The following is a 20,000-nucleotide window of genomic DNA, read 5'->3' as shown; positions in this document are numbered from 1 at the left end:
AAGAAAGAGAGACAAAGACGAGAGGACTCAGGAGAGGACCTGAAATAGGGCAGCAGTGTAAGATACTGTTGGCTGAGCACTCAGAGGCCAAGGGGAGGCCATTACGGTTCAGCCCAGCCATTATGGCTCAGCCTAGGGGCTATTACACATGAATTAGCCTGACTCAGGCAGCCCGCAATAACACGCCACTGTCCACACTAATGAACACAGTTGTGGCCAGATATACTGAGGGAATGTGTGTGTGTGTGTGTGTGTGTGTGTGTGTGTGTGTGTGTGTGTGTGTGTGTGTGTGTGTGTGTGTGTGTTGGCTGGCACAGGAGCACAGGAGAGAGAGGACATGTTGTTGGCACGTACATGCATATACGTGCACACACACACACACACACACACACAGGCAAGGCAGCCCTGATCAAAATGTGTGTGTGTGTGTGTGTGTGGTGAAGTTGTTTTACAGCTTCTCATCAGCACTAATGCTTTGCAGGGTCGCTGTAGTACAAATGGAAGACATGCCCTACACACACTCTCTCAATAACTGTGTGTGTGTGGTGCATGTTTCTGTGTGCGTTAGCAGTAATCTAAGAATGTAAACACCATGGACGATCTGCTGACAAATGCTGCACAGTACACACACAAACAAACAAATAGAATGGGTATTTTGAAACCACTGATGACAAACCCTAAATCTGCAGTTCAGGCGAAGTGAGGTGTGTGTGTGTGTGTGTGTGTGTGTGTGTGTGTGTGTGTGTGTGTGTGTGTGTGTGTGTGTGTGTGTGGTCATCAATACTCTGGGTGGACTGATTAGATTAATCCAACCGAACGCCCACAGAGATTACACAACACAATTAATTTGTGCTGAGTAGATTACATTCCTTCATCAATCAGCCTGATTAATTAAACCAGTGAGAGAGTTACTCTAATTAGCTTAATGAACCGGACGTTCTGATAGGTGGATGACGGGCGCAAGGCTTCTCTCTGATTGGTGGATGACTGATGTGAGCTTCTGACCTTTTTCGGTTCTGATTCCGCTCCTTCTTCTTTAGGCGCTCGATGTCCAGCTTTGCCCGGCGGAGCACGTCCGTCATCTCCGCTTCCATGGAGACGGAGGGGGAGGAGCCCATGGGGTGTCCAGGGGACGGGGCGTGGGAGGCGGAGTAAGGGGAGCGTGCGGACAGACGAGAGACGTTGCGACGCAACGACTCATTCATCGCCTCGCTTTCCAACAGCTTAGACCTGAGAAATGGGGAGAGAGAGAGAGAGAGAGAGAGAGAGAATGAGAGAGAGGGGCATGGGTGGAGGGGGGTAGAGAGAAAGAGAGAGAGAGAGAGAGAGAGAGAGAGAGAGAGAGAGAGAGAGAAGAGGGGGAGAGAGAGTGAGAGAGAGGGGGTGGAGCGAAGGAGCGAAAGATATGTGAGAAAAATGAGAGAGAGATGACAGAGATAGAATGATGGAATAAAGGGGCAGAGAAGGAAAGAGAGAGAGAAAAGGCAGAGGCAGAGAGATGACAAAGAGAGATATAGAAACAGAAATAGAAAACCAGTGAGAGCGAGTGTGAGGTGAGGAGAGACAGATAGAACCCAGAGGAGAGAGAGACGTGAGGAGAATGCAGAGTAGTGGTGTGTGTGTGTGTGTGTGTGTGTGTGTGGAGAGTTTCTAATGTGACCTTCTCCTCTGATACCTCTCCTTCCTCAGGGCCTAGGCACTGCAGTAACACCAGCACTCATCTCCCTCCTGCCTGCCTGCCTGCCTGATGGGATAAGGTGTGTGTGTGTGTGTGTGTGTGTGTGTGTGTGTGTGTGTGTGTGTGTGTGTGTGTGTGTGTGTGTGTGTACTGAGAAGTGTGGAGCTTACCAGGTGACCAGGATTAAAAGCCTGCAGGCCATTCAACTGCAGTCCACAGAGCCTTTTCTCTTCATAGCACAAAATCACTACAGCGCAGTGTGTGTGTATGTGTGTGTATGTGTGTGTGTGTGTGTGTGTGTGTGTGTGTATGTGTGTGTCAGTGCTGCAGTATAGATGAGGGTCACTGAAGAGGACAACAAGGACAAGAGTTTGCAGGGCATTCAACTCAACTACTGATCTGGGTTCTATTTCCACAGCAGTCTGACCTCAGTTCTATCTCGACAGCTATTTGGCTATCTGTAAAATGACTAAGGCTGTGTCTGTCTGTCTGTCTGTGTCTATGTGTGTGTGTGTGTGTGTGTGTGTGTGTGTGCGTGTGCTCACCTGAGCTCCTCGATCTCTCTGATGTAGTTCTGGATCAGAGCCCCGATCTCCTCATTGCCCTCACCTGCAGAGGAAACACAGAGCTGGAGGTGAGAAGGTCAGAGTGGAGGTGTTTGAACACACACAGGGTGGGGGGTGTTTGAACACACACAGGGTGGAGTGTCACAAACACACACACACACACACACACACAGAGACACACACAAAGGCAGAGGAGACAGCCAGGGTCGACTGGACTAAATAAAAGATGCCCCTTCGCTTGGTAAGAAAATGAACTCAGTTCAGAACATCTCAGTTCAGATGCCCTACATGACCCTACCAAAGCAGCTACTAAATAACACACACACACTCAACTCTCTCTGTCTGACAGAACCCAGACGTCGGCCCTGACCACAGCCATCCATGAAGACTTTAAAGAGAACTTTTTCAACAGTAGCTTCAACTGCTACTTTGAGCATTGCTTGCCCATCTAAAATACTATGGGGCTCAGTAAACCCCATTTAACAAAGAGGTGTCTTACCCTCTCCATGTTCAACTCTTACGGTCTTACCCTCTTCTCCATGTTCAACTCTTACTGTCTTACCCTCTCCATGTTCAACTCTTACTGTCTTACCCTCTTCTCCATGTTCAACTCTTACTGTCTTACCCTCTCCATGTTCAACTCTTACAGTCTTACCCTCTCCATGTTCAACTCTTACTGTCTTACCCTCTTCTCCATGTTCAACTCTTACAGTCTTACCCTCTCCTACTGTCTTCTTGCTAAGCAGCTGTGTGTGTTTGCAGCAGATTGACCTTGTGACTTTGTTGTTGAACAGCTGGGTGTGTGTGTGAGTGTGTGTGTGTGTGTGTGTGTGTGTGTGTGTGTGTGTGTGTGTGTGTGTCTCTTACCTGTCTTAGTGAGCAGCAGGTTGACCTCGTTGCTGAGCAGCTGGGTGACGCGTGTGTTGAGGTGGTCGATGGTCTCCTGCATGGCCTTGATCCGCATGCGCAGAGTGTCGTTCTCACGCTGCAGCATCGAGTTCTCCTGGAACAGGTCACTGAAGCCCTCGGAACCGTCCTCGCCCGCAACACGCTTCCCCTGTCACGGGACATGGCCAGAACGAAACGGGTTACACACATCAAGCGCAAAGAGAACACACACACACACACACACACACACACACACACTGCATTCATTTCTTCATCTCTATTAGGTGTAATATTATTCCATGGCCGCAACAACTAGATTAAGCCATTAGTGTGTTCAGCAGCTGGGTTTGGCTGTCAATGTGATTACGAGTGCAGCTTTTATATATCCACACACACCAAATAAAGTTAATCTCTTTATCAAGTTAATTTATTTCAGCATTACAGAAATAGATAAGAGCTGACGTACATTCCTCCAGAGTTCAACAAAAAGTCTTTCAAAACAAAGTTCTATGTAGAACTCAGACTCATACACACATAATCTCTGGTTCTAAATGGGGTTTGGCACTGTAAAAGCAAGAACCCAACCTCAAAGCAAAAAAGGGTTCTTAATGGCTCTGGAATCAGACCAATACGTCAGTGGAGAGACCACCTTGGGCAGCTGTGGCCCACTGGTTAGCACTCTGGACTTGTAACCGGAGGGTTGCCGATTCGAGCCCCGACCAGTGGGCCACGGCTGAAGTGCCCTTGAGCAAGGCACCTAACCCCTCACTGCTCCCCGAGCGCCGCTGTGGTTGCAGGCAGCTCAGTGTGCCGGGATTAGTGTGTGCTTCACCTCACTGTGTGCCGTGTTTCACTAATTCACGGATTGGGTTAAATGCAGAGACCAAATTTCCCTGACAGGATCAAAAGAGTATATATACACTTATACTTATCACTGCAGTCAACCCACAGGTGCTCTGACAGTGTTGCAGTGTTGGAAAGGTAAGTGACCTTTCCTGCTCTGATCATTCTGGGTTAACAGTGGAAATGCACCCAAGGGCAGCTAGGGAAGAACTGTCTTCTACCACCCACACACACACACACACACACACACACACACACACACACACACGCCCCAGAGAAGGCTGGTATAAAGCATGTCAGGTGGTGCGCAAATGCAAATTTAAACACACACACACACACACACACACTTCGAGGTCTGGCTGAGACCTACAATGTGAGGTCTCAGCCAGACCTACTAATGACATTTAGCATCAGATCTAGCAAATGAGTTTATCCCAAAATGAAGTTAAACACATTTTAGGTGACCTTGTGCCCTCTTCACCTGAACTTGCCTCTTCAAACACCCAGCACCATTATATAGCAATGTTCCCAACAAGTTGCCTATAAATCATTGTGTTTTACATTATAAACAAATACATATTACTTTGGAATGAAAATTATTGATTTCATACTCAAAAACAAGACACATTCCTTTTACACTTGAAGAAAATTCTAAACTAACCCATGATTTGTCTAGCCCTTAAAGACTGAGATGTTCTGCCTTAAAGACTTTCCCTAGTTTTCCAGGGAACACAAAGCACCTAATTATCCAACCCCCTGTTATATAAACACACACAAAGCCCTCTAACACTATTTCCATGCAATCACACACACTACTACACATCACACTCACACACACACACACACTACTGTACATGAAAAACATACCCGACTGCAGTGTTAATTCCTGCTTGGCTAAACATTGTTTTGAAAGTTTTAAACACACACACACACAGATTCCAAACACACACTTTTAACCCCTGGCTCTGCTGAGCTCTGCCTTGTGACGGCTCCTTGTCCTGGCAGGCGTATAAGTGTTAACCCAGAGAGTCCTCCGCACAACTGGGTCAGCTGCACTCCTGGCCCTGTCCGACCAGTCTCCTGCTACAGTCCATTAGACTGACACACACACACACACACACACACACACACACACACACACACACACACATACGAGAGAGGGTCTCCTAGATCCAACTGGGCGCTAATCGCGTTGTCACACACACTCACACACACACACACACACACACACACACACACACACACACACACACACACACACACGAGAGAGAGAGAGAGAGAGAGAGAGAGGGTCTCCCCGCTCCGATCCGACTGGGCGCTAATCGCGTTATCATGCCCCACGAGGCCTTTAGCGTAGCGCTGAGGTGACCTTTGCTGTCGCCGCCAGTTAGCAAACATGCCTAGCATGGACCATTAGACAGATCACTGTCTCTCGGTCACACACTCACACACACCCTTTAACATTCTCTCCCTCACACACACACACACACACACAGCCAAGTGGACTGATGTGTGGTCCAGACTTGTCGATTGTGTGGATTGTAGACTTGTCGTGTGTGTGAGCTGTGGTGTGTGTGTGAGCTGTGGTGTGTGTGTGTGAGCTGTGGTGTGTGTGTGTGAGCTGTGGTGTGTGTGTGTGAGCTGTGGTGTGTGTGTGTGTGTGTGTGCTGTGGTGTTTGGGTCTGTAGCTCATTCAAGTGTGTCACTAGTGATACCTCATCAACCAGTGTTGCTCTATTTTCATCATCCTCCTCTCCATCTCTCTGTCTGCTCTTATCTCTTCTCTCCTCCTCTCCTGTTTCTTTATCCTCCTCTCCATCTCTTCTCTCTCCACTCCTTCTCCTCCTCTCTATCTCTATCTGTTCTTCTCTCTCCTCTCCTCATCCTCTCTTCTTTCCTCCTCCCCACTTTTTCTATCCTCCTCTCCATCTCTGTCCTCCTCTATTCTCTCCTCCTGTCTTTCATTATCCTCCTCTCCATCTCTCTGTCTGCTCTTCTCTCCTCCTCCCATTTTTCCCCATCTTCGTCTCCATCTCTTCTCCATCTGTTCTTCTCTGTCCTCTCCTCCTTCACTCTCCTCCTCCTACCTCATTTTCTCCCCACCTTCCTCTCTTCTTTCTCTCCATTATCTTTCTTTCTCCTTTGTTTTCTATCTTTTTATTTGTTTGTTTGTTTTGAATTCCACAAAACTCGAGTGATCACAACTCTGAGGGCAATGATCTACAGTATTCATCTAACCATCTTTACACTCTTTCTATACTTTCCCCTCTTCCCTCCCCTCTTTATTTTCTTTATTTCCCTTTCTTCATCTCCCCTCATCACTTCATCCACCCATTTTCATCTGCTCCCTAAAGGAGCTGATCTGTTCATCTCTTACACTCCTTTACTCTTTTTGTTCTCCCCCCATCATCTTCCCCTCTCTCCCTTCCTCTCTCCCTCTCTCCCTCCCTCCCCCTCCATCCCTACCCCCTTGTCCCTCCCTCCATCCCTCCCCTTCCCCTCTGTCCTCTCCCATCCCTGATCTCCATCTGCAGTCCATGATTCCATCTGCAGTCGGCCTCGCCCGAGAGCTGGATCTGCTGGCTGGTCTTGTCCTGGTTGACCACCACCTTGTTCTTGATGTTGCGCGCCCGGTTGGCGTACTTCAGTGTGTTCAGCGTCTCCATGAAGTCTCGGTCCGACGGGCTCACACACGCGATCATCACCGTACGGCTGCGGGGACAAGAGTGGCCAGGGCATCAGTGTGTGTGTGTGTGTGTGTGTGTGTGTGTGTGTGTGTGTGTGTGTGTGTGTGTGTGTGTGTGAGGCCCAGTATGGTAGCTCAGTGTCTGGATCTCCCTGGTGGTCCATACAGTAGGAAGTGTATGATGGGAACAGGAAGCAGCCGATTCTTTAGGCATCTTCATCATACTCTGGCTTTAATCTCACAAAATACCCTTTAACACAGACACATGCAAGCTCAGGAACACACACACACACACACACACACACACACACACACACACACACACACCACATGTTTGCAGTCAAACATTCATTTGGTAAAGGGGTACTCTGAACAGCTCCTGACCACAGTGAATGATGGCACTCATGTTTAATTCACATTAACCGCGACGTTAAATCACACACACACATGCACACACACACACACACACACACACACCCTTCCAATCCTTGTGATTACAGATGCACAAAACCACAAACAGCACTGCTGGTAAAATATGCAACAGCACATTACAAAGGCTGTAATTAGCATACACTTGAATGTGTGGGTTTTGACTGTGAATCTGTATGTGTGTGTGTGTGTGTGTGTGTGTGTGTGTGTGTGTGTGTGTGTGTGTGTGTGTGTGTGTATGTGTGTGTGTGTGTGTGTGTGTCCATGCGTCTGTGTGTGTGTACAGTATGTTTGCAAGCTCGAGCACAGCAATAGAAGCTTTCATATTCCAATCAATCTGTAAGCTGGACTGGCAGGTGTGTCTCGTGGGTGAAACCGAAGTGGTGCTGCTGTGTTGCACTGAAAGCACATCTGACCCGTGTAGTGAGGGTTCTAATGGATGCATGTGGTACGGTACCGGCTGTGGTACCCACATGGGCTTTATGGATCGGCACCAAGTGAGCAATCGGTCTTTGTTCTTACATCCTTTAATGGGTGTGTGTGAGTGAGGGAGTGTGAGCATGGATGTCTGTATGAGAATGCATTTAGCAGATTAGTGTGTGTGTGTGTGTGTGTGTGTGTGTGTGTGTGTGTGTGTGTGTGTGTGTGTGTGTGTGTGTATATACTGTTGTCTCCCCGTCCATGCCCACCCCACTGTTACATCATGCAGCAGGCAGGTGAGTGTGTGTGTGTGTACGTGTGTGTGTTACCTGTTGCCCCCCAGTGAGTCCTGCAGCAGGCGGGTCAGTTTGGAGTCTCTGTAAGGCACGTGTCCACCTTTCTTAGTCTGGTCTCCCAAAGCGCTGATCACATTACCCAGGGCCAGCTGCACAGCACAACACACACACAGAGTTAAGCATAGAAAACATTCCCGCAAACAGTAAAGCATTCAAAAAACACACACACACACAAACAGAAGACAAATGGCTTGGTCAGAGTCAGATAGTAAGATAGGATGCAGTGAGGAGACACTAACTGAATGAGGAGCAACACTGCAGCCTGGACTTGACTGCCTGCCAGGCATACACACACACACACACACACACTACAGTGCAGTACAGTCCACTCCATTACATTATACTACATTACATTAGGGGTGCCCAGGTACAGGGTACAGCGCAGGCCCACTCTGCTGCCAATGCGATTATCTGTGCATAAGCCCTCTAAGCAGAGAGCTAGCGGTGTGTGAAGAGGTGTGTGTGAAGAGGTGTGTGTGTGTGTGTGTGTGTGTGTGTGTGTGTGTGTGTGTGTGTGTAATGTAGCGTGTGTGGAGGGATAAAGAAGTGGAGGGACATGTAGATTAAATCCAAGGGCAGTGCCGGAGCAGAGCGGGGTACTCTTGTACACACACACACACACACACACACACACACACGCACATGCACACACGCATGCACACGCACACACGCATGCACGCACGCACACACACACACACGCATGCACACACACACACACGCGCATGCACACACACACGCATACACACACACACACACACGCACACACACACACACACACACACACACACACACACACACACACACGCAAGCACACACACACACACACACACACACGCACACACACACACACAGGACCAGGACACTCTTTAAATGTCCTCCACACATCAGCGCGCACTGCAGTCTCTACTGGTCAGAACTCAAGGCAGTGAAATGGTCAAATCCAGCATGACTTTCAATCCAATCATGACTGCAGTTGATGGATTAGTGCAGTGAAAGATTTATTTTCCTCAATTTCTCTTTCAAGTATTTAAATAAGTAAAGTAAAGTATGTCAGCTTATGTCTTAAGTCCAAGGTGTCTGTCTTCTACCGTGCAAAACACTATGAAGTGTCAACATTCTTACACTCAAATAATAATATAAGAAAAGAGACTCCAACAATAACAGTGAAATTGTTAGTAACGATTTTCATTAAGCAAGCTTAAAGCCTTACTGGCCCTCTCGTGCCCAACATGAACAGTAAGGGTATAATAATTATCATTAGTATTATTATATTAGTAGTAGTAGTAGTAACATTAATTAAACAGCTTGCACCAGGCCGCTGATGATGGAGATGCTGACTCATACACATTAACATTAAGAGTATTAGCTTTTATTAAACATTAATGAAGCATTAATTAAGCATTAATGAGATAGGTTGTACCAGGCCGCTGATGATGGAGATGCTGACTCATACACATTAACATTAAGAGTATTAGCTTCTATTAAACATTAATGAAGCATTAATGAAGCATTAATGAGATGGGTTGTACCAGGCCGCAGTTGATGGAGATGCCCTCTCTTGCCCGCTCTCCTGTGGCGCCGGTGCGCTTCAGACGCTCAGAACCTGCCAGGTCCACAAAGTGGAACTTAGCGGTGAGCGTCTCGTACTCCGGCTGGGAGATGGGACCGTCCGAGACGCCGTTCATCTGGGCGTCCGCAGAGCCGTTCATCTGAGGAAGAGGAGGAAGAAGAGGAGGAAGAGGTGAGGAATCTGATGTGTTTAATGGATGCAGAGTTCATCTATACAACAGCATTTTACATCACTTGTCAATCATCCGGCTCCACAAGTCCAATGGAGCCTAGGAGTTAACAGCTGATATCTATATTTACGCCAAGTCATTTAGCAGATGCTTCTATCTAAAGCAAACTACAGTCCGGAACGTATATAGGTTTTCATCTGTGTGTGTGTGTGTGTGTGTGTGTGTGTGTGTGTGTGTGTGTGTATATGTGTGTTTGCTGTATAAGGAACTCGCGGTCAGATAGAGGAGCTTTTTCCTCATTTAGCAAAGGTGTTCTCACCATGTGCAGACACATACTCATCCGCACACGTGATGAAGAGGAAAGAAGGAGGAGCAGGAGGAAGAGGAGGGGGAGGAGGAGGAGGAGGAGGAGGAAGAGGAGGAGGAAGTGAAGGATGAGGAGGAGGAGGAAGATGAGGAGGAAGTGAAGGATGAGGAGGAAAATGAGGAAGAGGATGAGGAGGAAGATGAGTATGAGGGGGAGGAAGAGGAGGAGGAGGAGGAGGAGGAGGAAGAGGAGGAGGAAGTGAAGGATGAGGAGGAGGAGGAAGATGAGGAGAAAGTGAAGGATGAGGAGGAGGAGGAAGAGGAGGAGGAAGTGAAGGATGAGGAGGAGGAGGAAGATGAGGAGGAGGGGGAGGAAGATGAGGAGGAAAATGAGGAAGAGGAGGGAGATGAAGAGGAAGAGGAGGAGGAGGCGTTCTCACCAAGTGCGAGCAGACCCTCATCTGGCACAGGTAGATGGTGAAGATGGCGTGGGAGCGTGAGCTCTGGGCGTTCATCTGCGTGCTGGCTGTGGTGCGGGACAGAGCGCCCAGCTTCAGACACTGCAGCAGCTAACACACACACACACATACAAAGATAATGGTGAGCCACCACACAGACACACACACATATATGTGTACACATGCATACACACACAAGCAAAGTAATAGAAAGGTAAATAGCACACACACAACAGTAACTGATACACTGACACACACACACACACGTATGTCTACACGCATACAGATAGAGGTTAATAGGGGTCACACACAAAGCAGTCACACACACACACAGTCACACACATTCTCATTCACACAGCTATGCATTTTCACTCACACACAGTCATATGCATTTTCCCTCACACACAATCATAGGCATGCTGGTGCAGCACTAAGAAGGCTTCAGAAGAGACTGTGAGTACTATGGAACATGTGCCTGGACCGAAATAGCCCTTTCAGGCCAGATAAAGATGCAGCCACGCTGAGCAGCAGCGATGGGAAACATGCTCCCAGAATACAGTAACATTAGCTGCATTCTGTGCATCTGAAACAGGAGCTGCTCTTCATGTGCACTGAATGTCACATCACACACACACACACACACACCTCCTCCTCGGAAGCAACGAGGCGTGACGTGACACCGGTGGTGTAGATGCTACCGCTGCTGTCTTCGTGGATCTTGATGTTGGACTTCCTGCCACGGGACTCAGGATCACGCGAGCTGTCGAACAGGTCCAGGATCTCCTCGTTATACAGCTGCAGAGACCAGACACACACACACACACACAAGCATATAAACATGAGTATGAGTATACACATTTCACACAAATATTAACAGAGGCACACAGAAATACCTCTCTCACTTCAGATCCCCCACACACACACACACCTGACAGCAGAATGATTTAAGACAACACAGCATTCTCCCCCACTGACCCCCGAGTGACCACAGGACCACACATGCTGCCAAACCAGGTCAGGAGGTTATGACCTTTAGTGATGACCTTTGAACCCCAAGCACGACCCCCGCTGCCTATTAAGAGAGTAATGTTTGCTCCTTTTGGAGAGGAGGAAACGTGATAGCTAACTTACAAATAACATCAATCCTTCACTGAAGCACAGGATAGTCTTTCATTAACTCTGACAGATTGATGGAGAAAGAGAGGAGGAAAGAGTACAGACAGCACTGAGGACTATTACACAACTAACCATATTACTGGCCCTTTTACAAGTTCCCCCAGGGAGAGGCAGAGGAGGCACTCTTACAGATATTTGGATAATTACCATCAAACACACACACACACACACACACACACACACACACACACACACAAAAGGCCCTTAGCACTGAATCCTCCAGCAAAACACACAGAAAAGGCCATCTCTCCGTCCTCCAGACTATATCACTCTCTCTCTCTAGCCTTCTCCATCTCTCTCTTCCATCTCTCTCTATCACTCTCTCTCTAGCCTCCTCCATCTCTATCTTCCATCTCTCTCTATCACTCTCTCTCTAGCCTCCTCCATCTCTCTCCATCACTCTCTCTCTAGCTTCCTCCATATTTCTCTATCTCTCTCTATTACTCTCTAACTTTGATTTCTCTCCATTTCTCTCAAACATTCCCTTTACATCCACTGCTCTGTCCATCACCTGATTATATTTGACATCAGCTTGGACATTATCCAGAAACCATGACCTGCTGTCAACACAAAAGAGGAGAGAGAAAGGGAGAGAGAGGGAGAGACAGAGCCAGAAAGAGAGAGAGAGAAAGAGAGAGAGAGAGAGCTTTCCTCAGCAGTCATCAAACCCTCGTCCTGTCCTTCTCTATTCATCCGTCCTCATTTAACAGAATGGGACTTGTAGCTGAGTCACCTCAGATCAGCTGATAATAGCGACCTATGAGACGATCAATAGCACTGTAGGACAGTCCCCACAGCAGACAACACGTCCAGTCGCATTAGCCATCATGGAGAATGGAGCCGTGTGGCACTGGACCCCCACTCAGAGGCTCTTACAGAGAGGCATGACAATTCATTTTTGATGATTGATTTAGATGTCTGCCAGGTAGGGGCGGTATGCCTGTTTTTGGTGTGCCCGTTTTTTGACTTTGCCGTTTTTGGTGGAGGTAATTACTTAATTGGCCACTTAAACGCCAGCTTTTGTCAATGCAGGAGATTCAAAGTTTCGTGACGCGCGGTTGGGGCTGGTGGCTGTTGTGAGCCTTGCGGTCAGGTCTGCTTTATAGTGGCATGTAGCCTAGCCATGAGAGACCTTTATATGTTTTGTCTCTGTTAAATGTTTGTTTGTCATTTTCGTTTTACCTCACGTCGGGGGCGACGTAGTGTTGGATTGGGATTATGGATTATATTTGCATTATTTTTGTCACGTTGTAAATAAAACACTGTGGGCCCTCTTAAACCTGCTGTCTTGGCCTATTTCACCTTCACCAGACGGGTACCCCTACTACAGCCACCATCTATACATTACGATGCTATCTTCATCCATTCTGCAGATGATGAGACATTTGAACTTAGCCGTTTACTTTCTAAGAATTTCATGACAGTAGTGTTATGAGATGCTCTTGGAGTGAAATCAATGTATCAATGTCAAATACAACACTTTTACACATCTACACACCACCGCATGTTTGCATTCACATTCACACACACACACAGATACACACACTTGGGTGAGGAATCTCACAGGGTGTTTCGTGGGTCGCGCAGACAGGCACGTCTTCAGCCGTAACACACACATACACACACACACAAAGTCGAGCTAATCAAGGGTCCTGCTCAGGCTTATTATAGAAACAAAGAAAATTCTGCTCTTACATACAGTAGACCCACATACACACACACACACACACACACACACACAAGCACTGAAGCATCTCTGTGGTCAACGAGCTCTCAACCTACATGCAGTCACTCAAAATAAGTGTCGTATGTTGACTAGGGCATAGGGATGATGTTTTCTGTATGTGTGGGTAAATTGGTGGAGGGGAATATGTGTGTAATTCGTACCGTTGTCTAGCTGGAGTGAGTGGGCTGGCTTGCGGTTGTATGTATGGACGGAGTTTCTCCCTTTCTCCGGCAGTGTATGGGTGTGCAGTGGAGCGATAGGCTACTGGGACGCAGGCTACCGAGAGCCAGTAGATCACCGTCGCCCCGCCCCCAAAGGACTGGACTGTGCTAAGGACACTGGTTGGTGGGGCTGGGGGTCGTTTTATTGACTGTTCTGGTTTTGGTTTATTTTGGTCGGCGTGGGGGACGGCCGCCGACCAAATTTGATGAACTTTTCCCTCTATCTGGTCAGACAGTACACCCACTCAGAGGGGTAGGCTAGGACCTAGCAAGCACCTCTTATTAATGTACGGTTTTGGTTGGGTGGGGCCGTAAGCTTAGTAGTTAGGAGGGCATGTATGTGCAGGACAGGAAAGTGTGATTATTTAAAAGTGTGGCATTGTGTGGAACTGTTGTATAATTGCTGATTCTCCCATTTTCACCTGTGTGAATATCCTTGTAGTGACTGTGTGTGTGGCAGGGTTCTGGGATTTGGTCTCCCCTGAGTGGTGACTGTGTGTGTGGCAGGGTTCTGGGATTTGGTCTCCCCTGAGTGGTGACTGTGTGTGTGGCAGGGTTCTGGGATTTGGTCTCCCCTGAGTGGTGACTGTGTGTGTGGCAGGGTTCTGGGATTCTGGGGTTTGTGTGTGGCAGGGTTCCCTCCCCTGAGTGGTGACTGTGTGTGTGTGGCAGGGTTCTGGGATTTGGTCTCCCCTGAGTGGTGACTGTGTGTGTGGCAGGGTTCTGGGATTTGGTCTCCCCTGAGTGGCGTCACAGTTTCTTTTTCTTTTGTTTTCATTTGAGTTGTGGTTTTCTATGTGGATGTATAGTGTGAATTTTGACTGCATTTTATGTGTGGCTCCTAAACGACTAGTGGGTGGCTGGTAACACTAACCTCTTCGTTAAGATGTAAGCCTGGTGTACACGTGGGCGGGCGGGACTCATGTTGTGTATTGCTGAGGTGCTGCTCATTTTTGCTGAATGTGTGTGTGTGGCTGCTGACCCTTGCAATAAAATTTGTAAACTGTAATCGGACTCTGGTGTTGTGTGTCTCAGAGGGGATTGCACCTGTGTTAGATAGACGGCATGACATAAGCAGCAGTAAACAGAGACCTAGATGAGCAGGAGCACTGATGCACCGCCAAGAGTTGAAGGAAATACAGCCAACGGACAGAGAACAAACCAATTGCATTACAAACACACAAACACACACAAACAAACCAAAAGCTTATAAAACCAAACACATATAGTGAAAAGGTCATAATAAAACAAGCATATAGGGAAAGGGTCATATCAAACCAAAAGCTTAGAGAACGGGTCCTAACCAACCAAACACATCTAGAGAAAGGGTCAGAATATACCAAGGTCAGGAGTTCAATTCACTGGCAGTTCAGTTCCCACAGAAACACAGAAAGTTCCCTGAAATGCAGCCAGTGTTGGATAAAAGATAAAAGACATAAACACAGAGAAATACAAACTTACACTGTTTGTCCAAAATGGAATTTGACAGAGGAGTGTGAGAGACTTTTCCAACAGTTAGTCTTCTTAGAGTCGGTGAGGCTGAGATAGAACTCATAAACTTCCTCTGAACTCTCACTCTCAGGAACACTACACTATCTGCCTTAAACTTCAGCTCACATTTCACCTGTTACAATGGGCTTGGGCCGAAGGAGCCTTAAAAAAGACCCAGACTCTCTCTCTCACACACACACACACACACACACACACACACACACACACACACACAACACACTACACACCACTACCACACACACACACACAACACAACAACACACAAATCTCACAGGCTCTTGGACTCAACTCCAAGAATGGGGAACCAACTTTGAGAATATGCCAGCGTATAAGAGAGATTTACGCTTGCCCTTGGCACCTGCGCCTCAAAGCTGGGCACTAACTTTAAGAAGGTGCCAGAATAACGGAAAGATGTATCGCTCTCCTTGGCAGGGTCGTCTTAGAGAATATGCCAGCGTTAAAGCATTGGGTTTAGATTGGCTCTCAGCTCAGGAGAAAACTGGCCATTAGCTCTGAGGGCTGGCCAGACAGGGAGGTGGATTTTCGACGTCCCCATAATACACTCATCTAGGACCTGCCGGACTTTAAAACAGAGGAGGAGGAAGGAGGAGGAGGAGGAGGAGGAGGAGGAGGAGGAGGAGGAGGAAGACACACAGAAGAGACGTCTGGGCACCAGCACACACCCGTTTCCTAGAACACTGGCACAGGAAGAGACTGTGAGACGGTCTGGAAGTGGGGAGTACAAGAGACAGCAGTCTAGTGGTGCAGATAGAACGCTCTAGTGGTGCTCTAGGGCAGCACACTGAGAGAGAGAGGGGTTTGAGAAAGAGTAGTTTAGCAGTGCAAAGAGGGAGGGGGGGTAAGACTGAAAAAGAGCAGTTTAGCAGTGCAAAGAGGGAGGGAGGGGGTACAGACTGAAAAAGAGCAGTTTAGCAGTGCAAAGTAGCTTGATGAGCAAGATCGAGAGATTGGGAGCATTAGGCTAGGGCAGAGCAGTTTAGGGGTGAAGAGAGAGGGTTTGGGGGTACCAGACTGAAAAAGAGCAGTTTAGGGGGGCAGAGAGGGAGTTTGAGGGTGCAGAAGTGGAGGGCAGAATGTGGGAGTGAGACAGCAGTGGGGCTTTAGAGCACTGAGTCGGGGCAGTTTAGAGGAGCAGAGAGCAGTTTTGGGGGGGGTTGGCAGACTGAAATGGTGTGGTGTCGGGGTGCCCCCTTGACCGCTCACCTCCAGGAACTGGGCGCTGACTTTAAACTCTGGGGCCTGCGTCCCTGCCGCCTGGGCGTCGTCACGCCGCTGCTGGATGCCCTGGAACAGCTGGTGCACGGCGCGTGGGATGATGCCCTGCTCCTCCGCACTCACATTCATGTCAAAGCCCGTGCCCATCGTGTACGTCTTCCCCGAGCCCGTCTGCAACGACACCGAAAACACACTTTAGACACATCACACACACACACACACACACACACACACACACACACACACAGAACAGCATAGGATTCACATGCTCTTCAACTCAAAACTGGCTTTACATATCAGATCAAGGTCAAACAAAACCTCATATGCTATGAATATGGAATACAGCAGGGACCACAGCATGTTTGCAGTGGTGTCTGTGTGTATGTGTGAGAGAGAGCGAGAGAGAGAGAGAGAGAGAGAGAGAGAGAGAGAGAGAGAGAGAGAGAGAGAGAGAGAGAGTGTATGTGTGAGTGATTACAAAGTGAAACGTGAAGTGATGTTCTTGCACCCTCTTTGTGTAGTATATAATTATGCGCTGCCATGCCTGAGGTACTCCACCCAATTAAGCAACATTAAGATCAGAACAGATTACTAATCTTCCATCCTAATTAAAACTCGGCAGGAAAGAAAAGTGCAGTGACAGATTTTAATGATAGGACTGTCTAGACTCATCACCGGAGACAAAAACCTCAATAGACACAAACATTTTAACGACACTTTCCATTATAGTTCAAACAATGTGCAAATGCAAATTCATCTAAAGTTACTACATGTAAAATTGAGATTTATCTTTATATCTATATACATATAGTTCCTTCCCAACTTTCTCCCAAGTCTTTTTGCCCTTTGTTTTGGTTGCTTGTTTCTTTGTTCAGTCTAAACAACGTCATTTGCCTGTGTAAAGTGTTATCTTGTGCAGAATGTGTACTTATTTTTGTCAGAAGGAGCGGCCTTGTTACATGAAAATCACACACACACACAGATAATGTGCTGTGTTTTATTGGCCCTGTAATCCGTTTGTGATTTCTGGGAAGGGAATCCATTAGAGCATCCAGTCATTTCATAGCTCTGAGTCCTGAGTCGGGACAATTATACAGACAACACACACACACAAACACACACAGTCATTTCATAGCTCTGAGTCCTGAGTCTGGACACTTCGATTTTACAGAAGTGCAATTAATCACGCTCAGCCAAAGCATTCATTCCACTACTACAGACAACATACAGACACACACACACACACACACACACACACACTTTATAACCCACACACTTTATAACCCACACACTTTATAACCCACTGGCCCAGTCTTGCGGTCTAAGCAATTAATGAAAATGGGACCATGGGAGACGAGTGAGTGTGCATATGTGTGTGTGTGTGTGCATATGTGTGTGTGTGTGTGTGTGTGTGTGTGTGTGTGTGTGTGTGTGTGTGTGTGTGTGTGTGTGTGTACCATCCATATGCACTTCCTGCATTTCGCTCATACCCCCTCATCATTCTACCCAGCCTCCTTTCCCACTCTTTCTATTCTATTTTGTCTTTCTCTCACTCCGTCTCTCTCACTCCGTCTCTCTCACTCCGTCTCTCTCACTCCGTCTCTCTCCCTCTTGATAAATCCTCTAATTTCTAAAATGCATCCTGTTTGCAGGTCTCCACACTGCCAACATTCATCCGTACCTGTCTGATGGGGCACTCTTAGCGTTAGCTTCTTAGCTTGTACACACTCTGTCTGATGGGGCACTCTTAGCGTTAGCTTCTTAGCTTGTACACACTCTGTCTGATGGGGCACTCTTAGCGTTAGCTTCTTAGCTTGTACACAGAGCCACAGCTGCAGCTGGTGCTTTCTGGTAACTCAGTGGATGTATGAAATGCTATGTGCTCTGTGGTTGCACCTCCACCATGCTATGTGCTCTGTGCTGTCTGATGTGCTGATCGTAAACATGGCTGAGGATGTACAACAATTATGCTCTTACTATTTTACTGAGTTACCGGAATGACCAGCATGAATTATTTAGAGAATTGCAGTAATGGATAATGATTCTGTGTGTGTCTGTGTGTGTGTGTGTGTGTGTGTGTGTGTGTGTGTGTGTGTGTGTGTGTGTGTGTGTGTACAGGCAAACCTTTCTGTAGGCAAACACAAAGCTTCAAAGAGCTTCAAAACAGCTCCAGTGTGCTTGTTTAGTGAAGGGTGTACTGTGTGTGAGTGTGTGTGTGTGAGTATGTACAGTATGTGTGTGTACGTGTGTGTATGTGTGTGTGTGTACCTGTCCGTAGGCGAACACTGTGGCGTTGTAGCCCTCGAAGCATCCCTCGATGAGTTTGTGGACGCATGCCCTGTAGATGGACTCCTGCTGGGCGTCGATGTCGAACACAAAGTCGTACGTGAAGGCCTTGTCTTTACCCAGAAGCACCTGGGGCTCACCAGGGGTCACCAACGTGCAGATGTGACACCCCTCAATCTTCTCCTTCGCCATCTGAGGCCGGATCCTGTCAGACAAAACACACACACAAAAACATGTTAGAGGATCAGATCAGCTGTGGTCATTAAACACACACTCACAGGACACAAGCGCACACACACACACACAGACACGTGCGCACAGACGCACACACACCACATCATATCACATTTGAGGCAGACATCTCTGCTCATTAACAGCCCCACACACAGACTCTCTAGAGAGACACACACACAAAATCTCATTAAAAGGATCAGCTGCAGTCATTCCATTGACACAGACGTGCACACGCTATTACATCCAAGCTACATACCAATGCCCATCTGCAACCCCACACACACACACACACACACACTCTTTAGCTTCCTTTCAGCAGACACAATGCAGATGGGTCATACACAGCTCAGAACTGGTCCTAAAGCCAATGCTAACACAGCTGGATTAGCATATGATGCCAACACGCAAACAGACAACCCACACACACACACACACACACACACACACACACACACACACACACATATACACACACACACACCTAATGAGCAATTAACTAATGATCAGATGTTGGTGTTTTTCTTCTGTCCAAGTCAATTTACACTACACAGGATAGTGCATCATTCCTCTTTCTTAAGTGTTCCGTGTGTAACCACAAGTTGCTCTGAGAATGGCCCTTGGAACAGAATTGGATAAAAGTGTCTGCCAAATGAATAAATGTAAATGTAAAGAAACAAACAAATAAACAAATTCAAACAGGTTGTTATAGCAGCTGCCTCCATGAAGCCTACATCATGCACACACACCACCCACACATATACACATACACACACTCTGTAAGGACAGGGAGGATCTTTCTCTCAATAATCCATAATGTACACAAACAGGCCCAGTATTGTTAGCGAACTAAAATAGTTCACGTTGACGTCTTTGAAACAGTATCCTCAGGCGTTCGGAAAACAAACACACCTGCACACACACAGATGCAAAAACAAAAGTGGTCTGGGTCCAGTGTACGCAAAACAAAAATGTGCACAAAAAGTCTCTCTCTCACACACACAGACACACACAAGCTTCACCTCAAAACACACAACACACTTCTATTGCCCCCCCCCCCAGACACACACACACACACACACACACACACACACCTGCCTCAACTGCCATTCCACCCACACCTGGAGACATTAGCTGTGAACACTGACTGGAGATGCTATCGCTAATGCTAACAGAACTAGCCTCCACTCAACCGCTGTCTGAGCAGGTGATAAGCTAGCGCTAGCAGGAGAGAGGAGTTGTT

General features: G+C 47.5%; 1 protein-coding gene across 1 annotated transcript in view; it reads right to left on the bottom strand.

Moving 5' to 3' along the window:
• The window catches only part of kif21b (kinesin family member 21B), an 89,336-nt gene that overhangs the window by 35,289 nt on the left and 34,047 nt on the right, over positions 1 to 20,000 (bottom strand). Inside the window, exons 2-11 of the mRNA XM_048255695.1 lie at positions 18,509 to 18,731; positions 16,229 to 16,411; positions 11,015 to 11,164; positions 10,352 to 10,480; positions 9,396 to 9,575; positions 7,840 to 7,955; positions 6,481 to 6,687; positions 3,112 to 3,302; positions 2,224 to 2,287; positions 1,006 to 1,230 (exon numbers count right to left, since the gene is read on the bottom strand). Of these exons, the coding sequence (XP_048111652.1) occupies positions 1,006 to 1,230; positions 2,224 to 2,287; positions 3,112 to 3,302; positions 6,481 to 6,687; positions 7,840 to 7,955; positions 9,396 to 9,575; positions 10,352 to 10,480; positions 11,015 to 11,164; positions 16,229 to 16,411; positions 18,509 to 18,731 (1,668 nt within the window). The remainder of the gene's footprint in view (positions 1 to 1,005; positions 1,231 to 2,223; positions 2,288 to 3,111; positions 3,303 to 6,480; positions 6,688 to 7,839; positions 7,956 to 9,395; positions 9,576 to 10,351; positions 10,481 to 11,014; positions 11,165 to 16,228; positions 16,412 to 18,508; positions 18,732 to 20,000) is intronic.

Source organism: Alosa alosa, chromosome 10 (genome assembly GCF_017589495.1).
Source record: "Alosa alosa isolate M-15738 ecotype Scorff River chromosome 10, AALO_Geno_1.1, whole genome shotgun sequence".
Taxonomy (NCBI): Eukaryota; Metazoa; Chordata; class Actinopteri; order Clupeiformes; family Clupeidae; genus Alosa; species Alosa alosa.
This window is presented reverse-complemented; position numbering and strand designations above follow the sequence as displayed.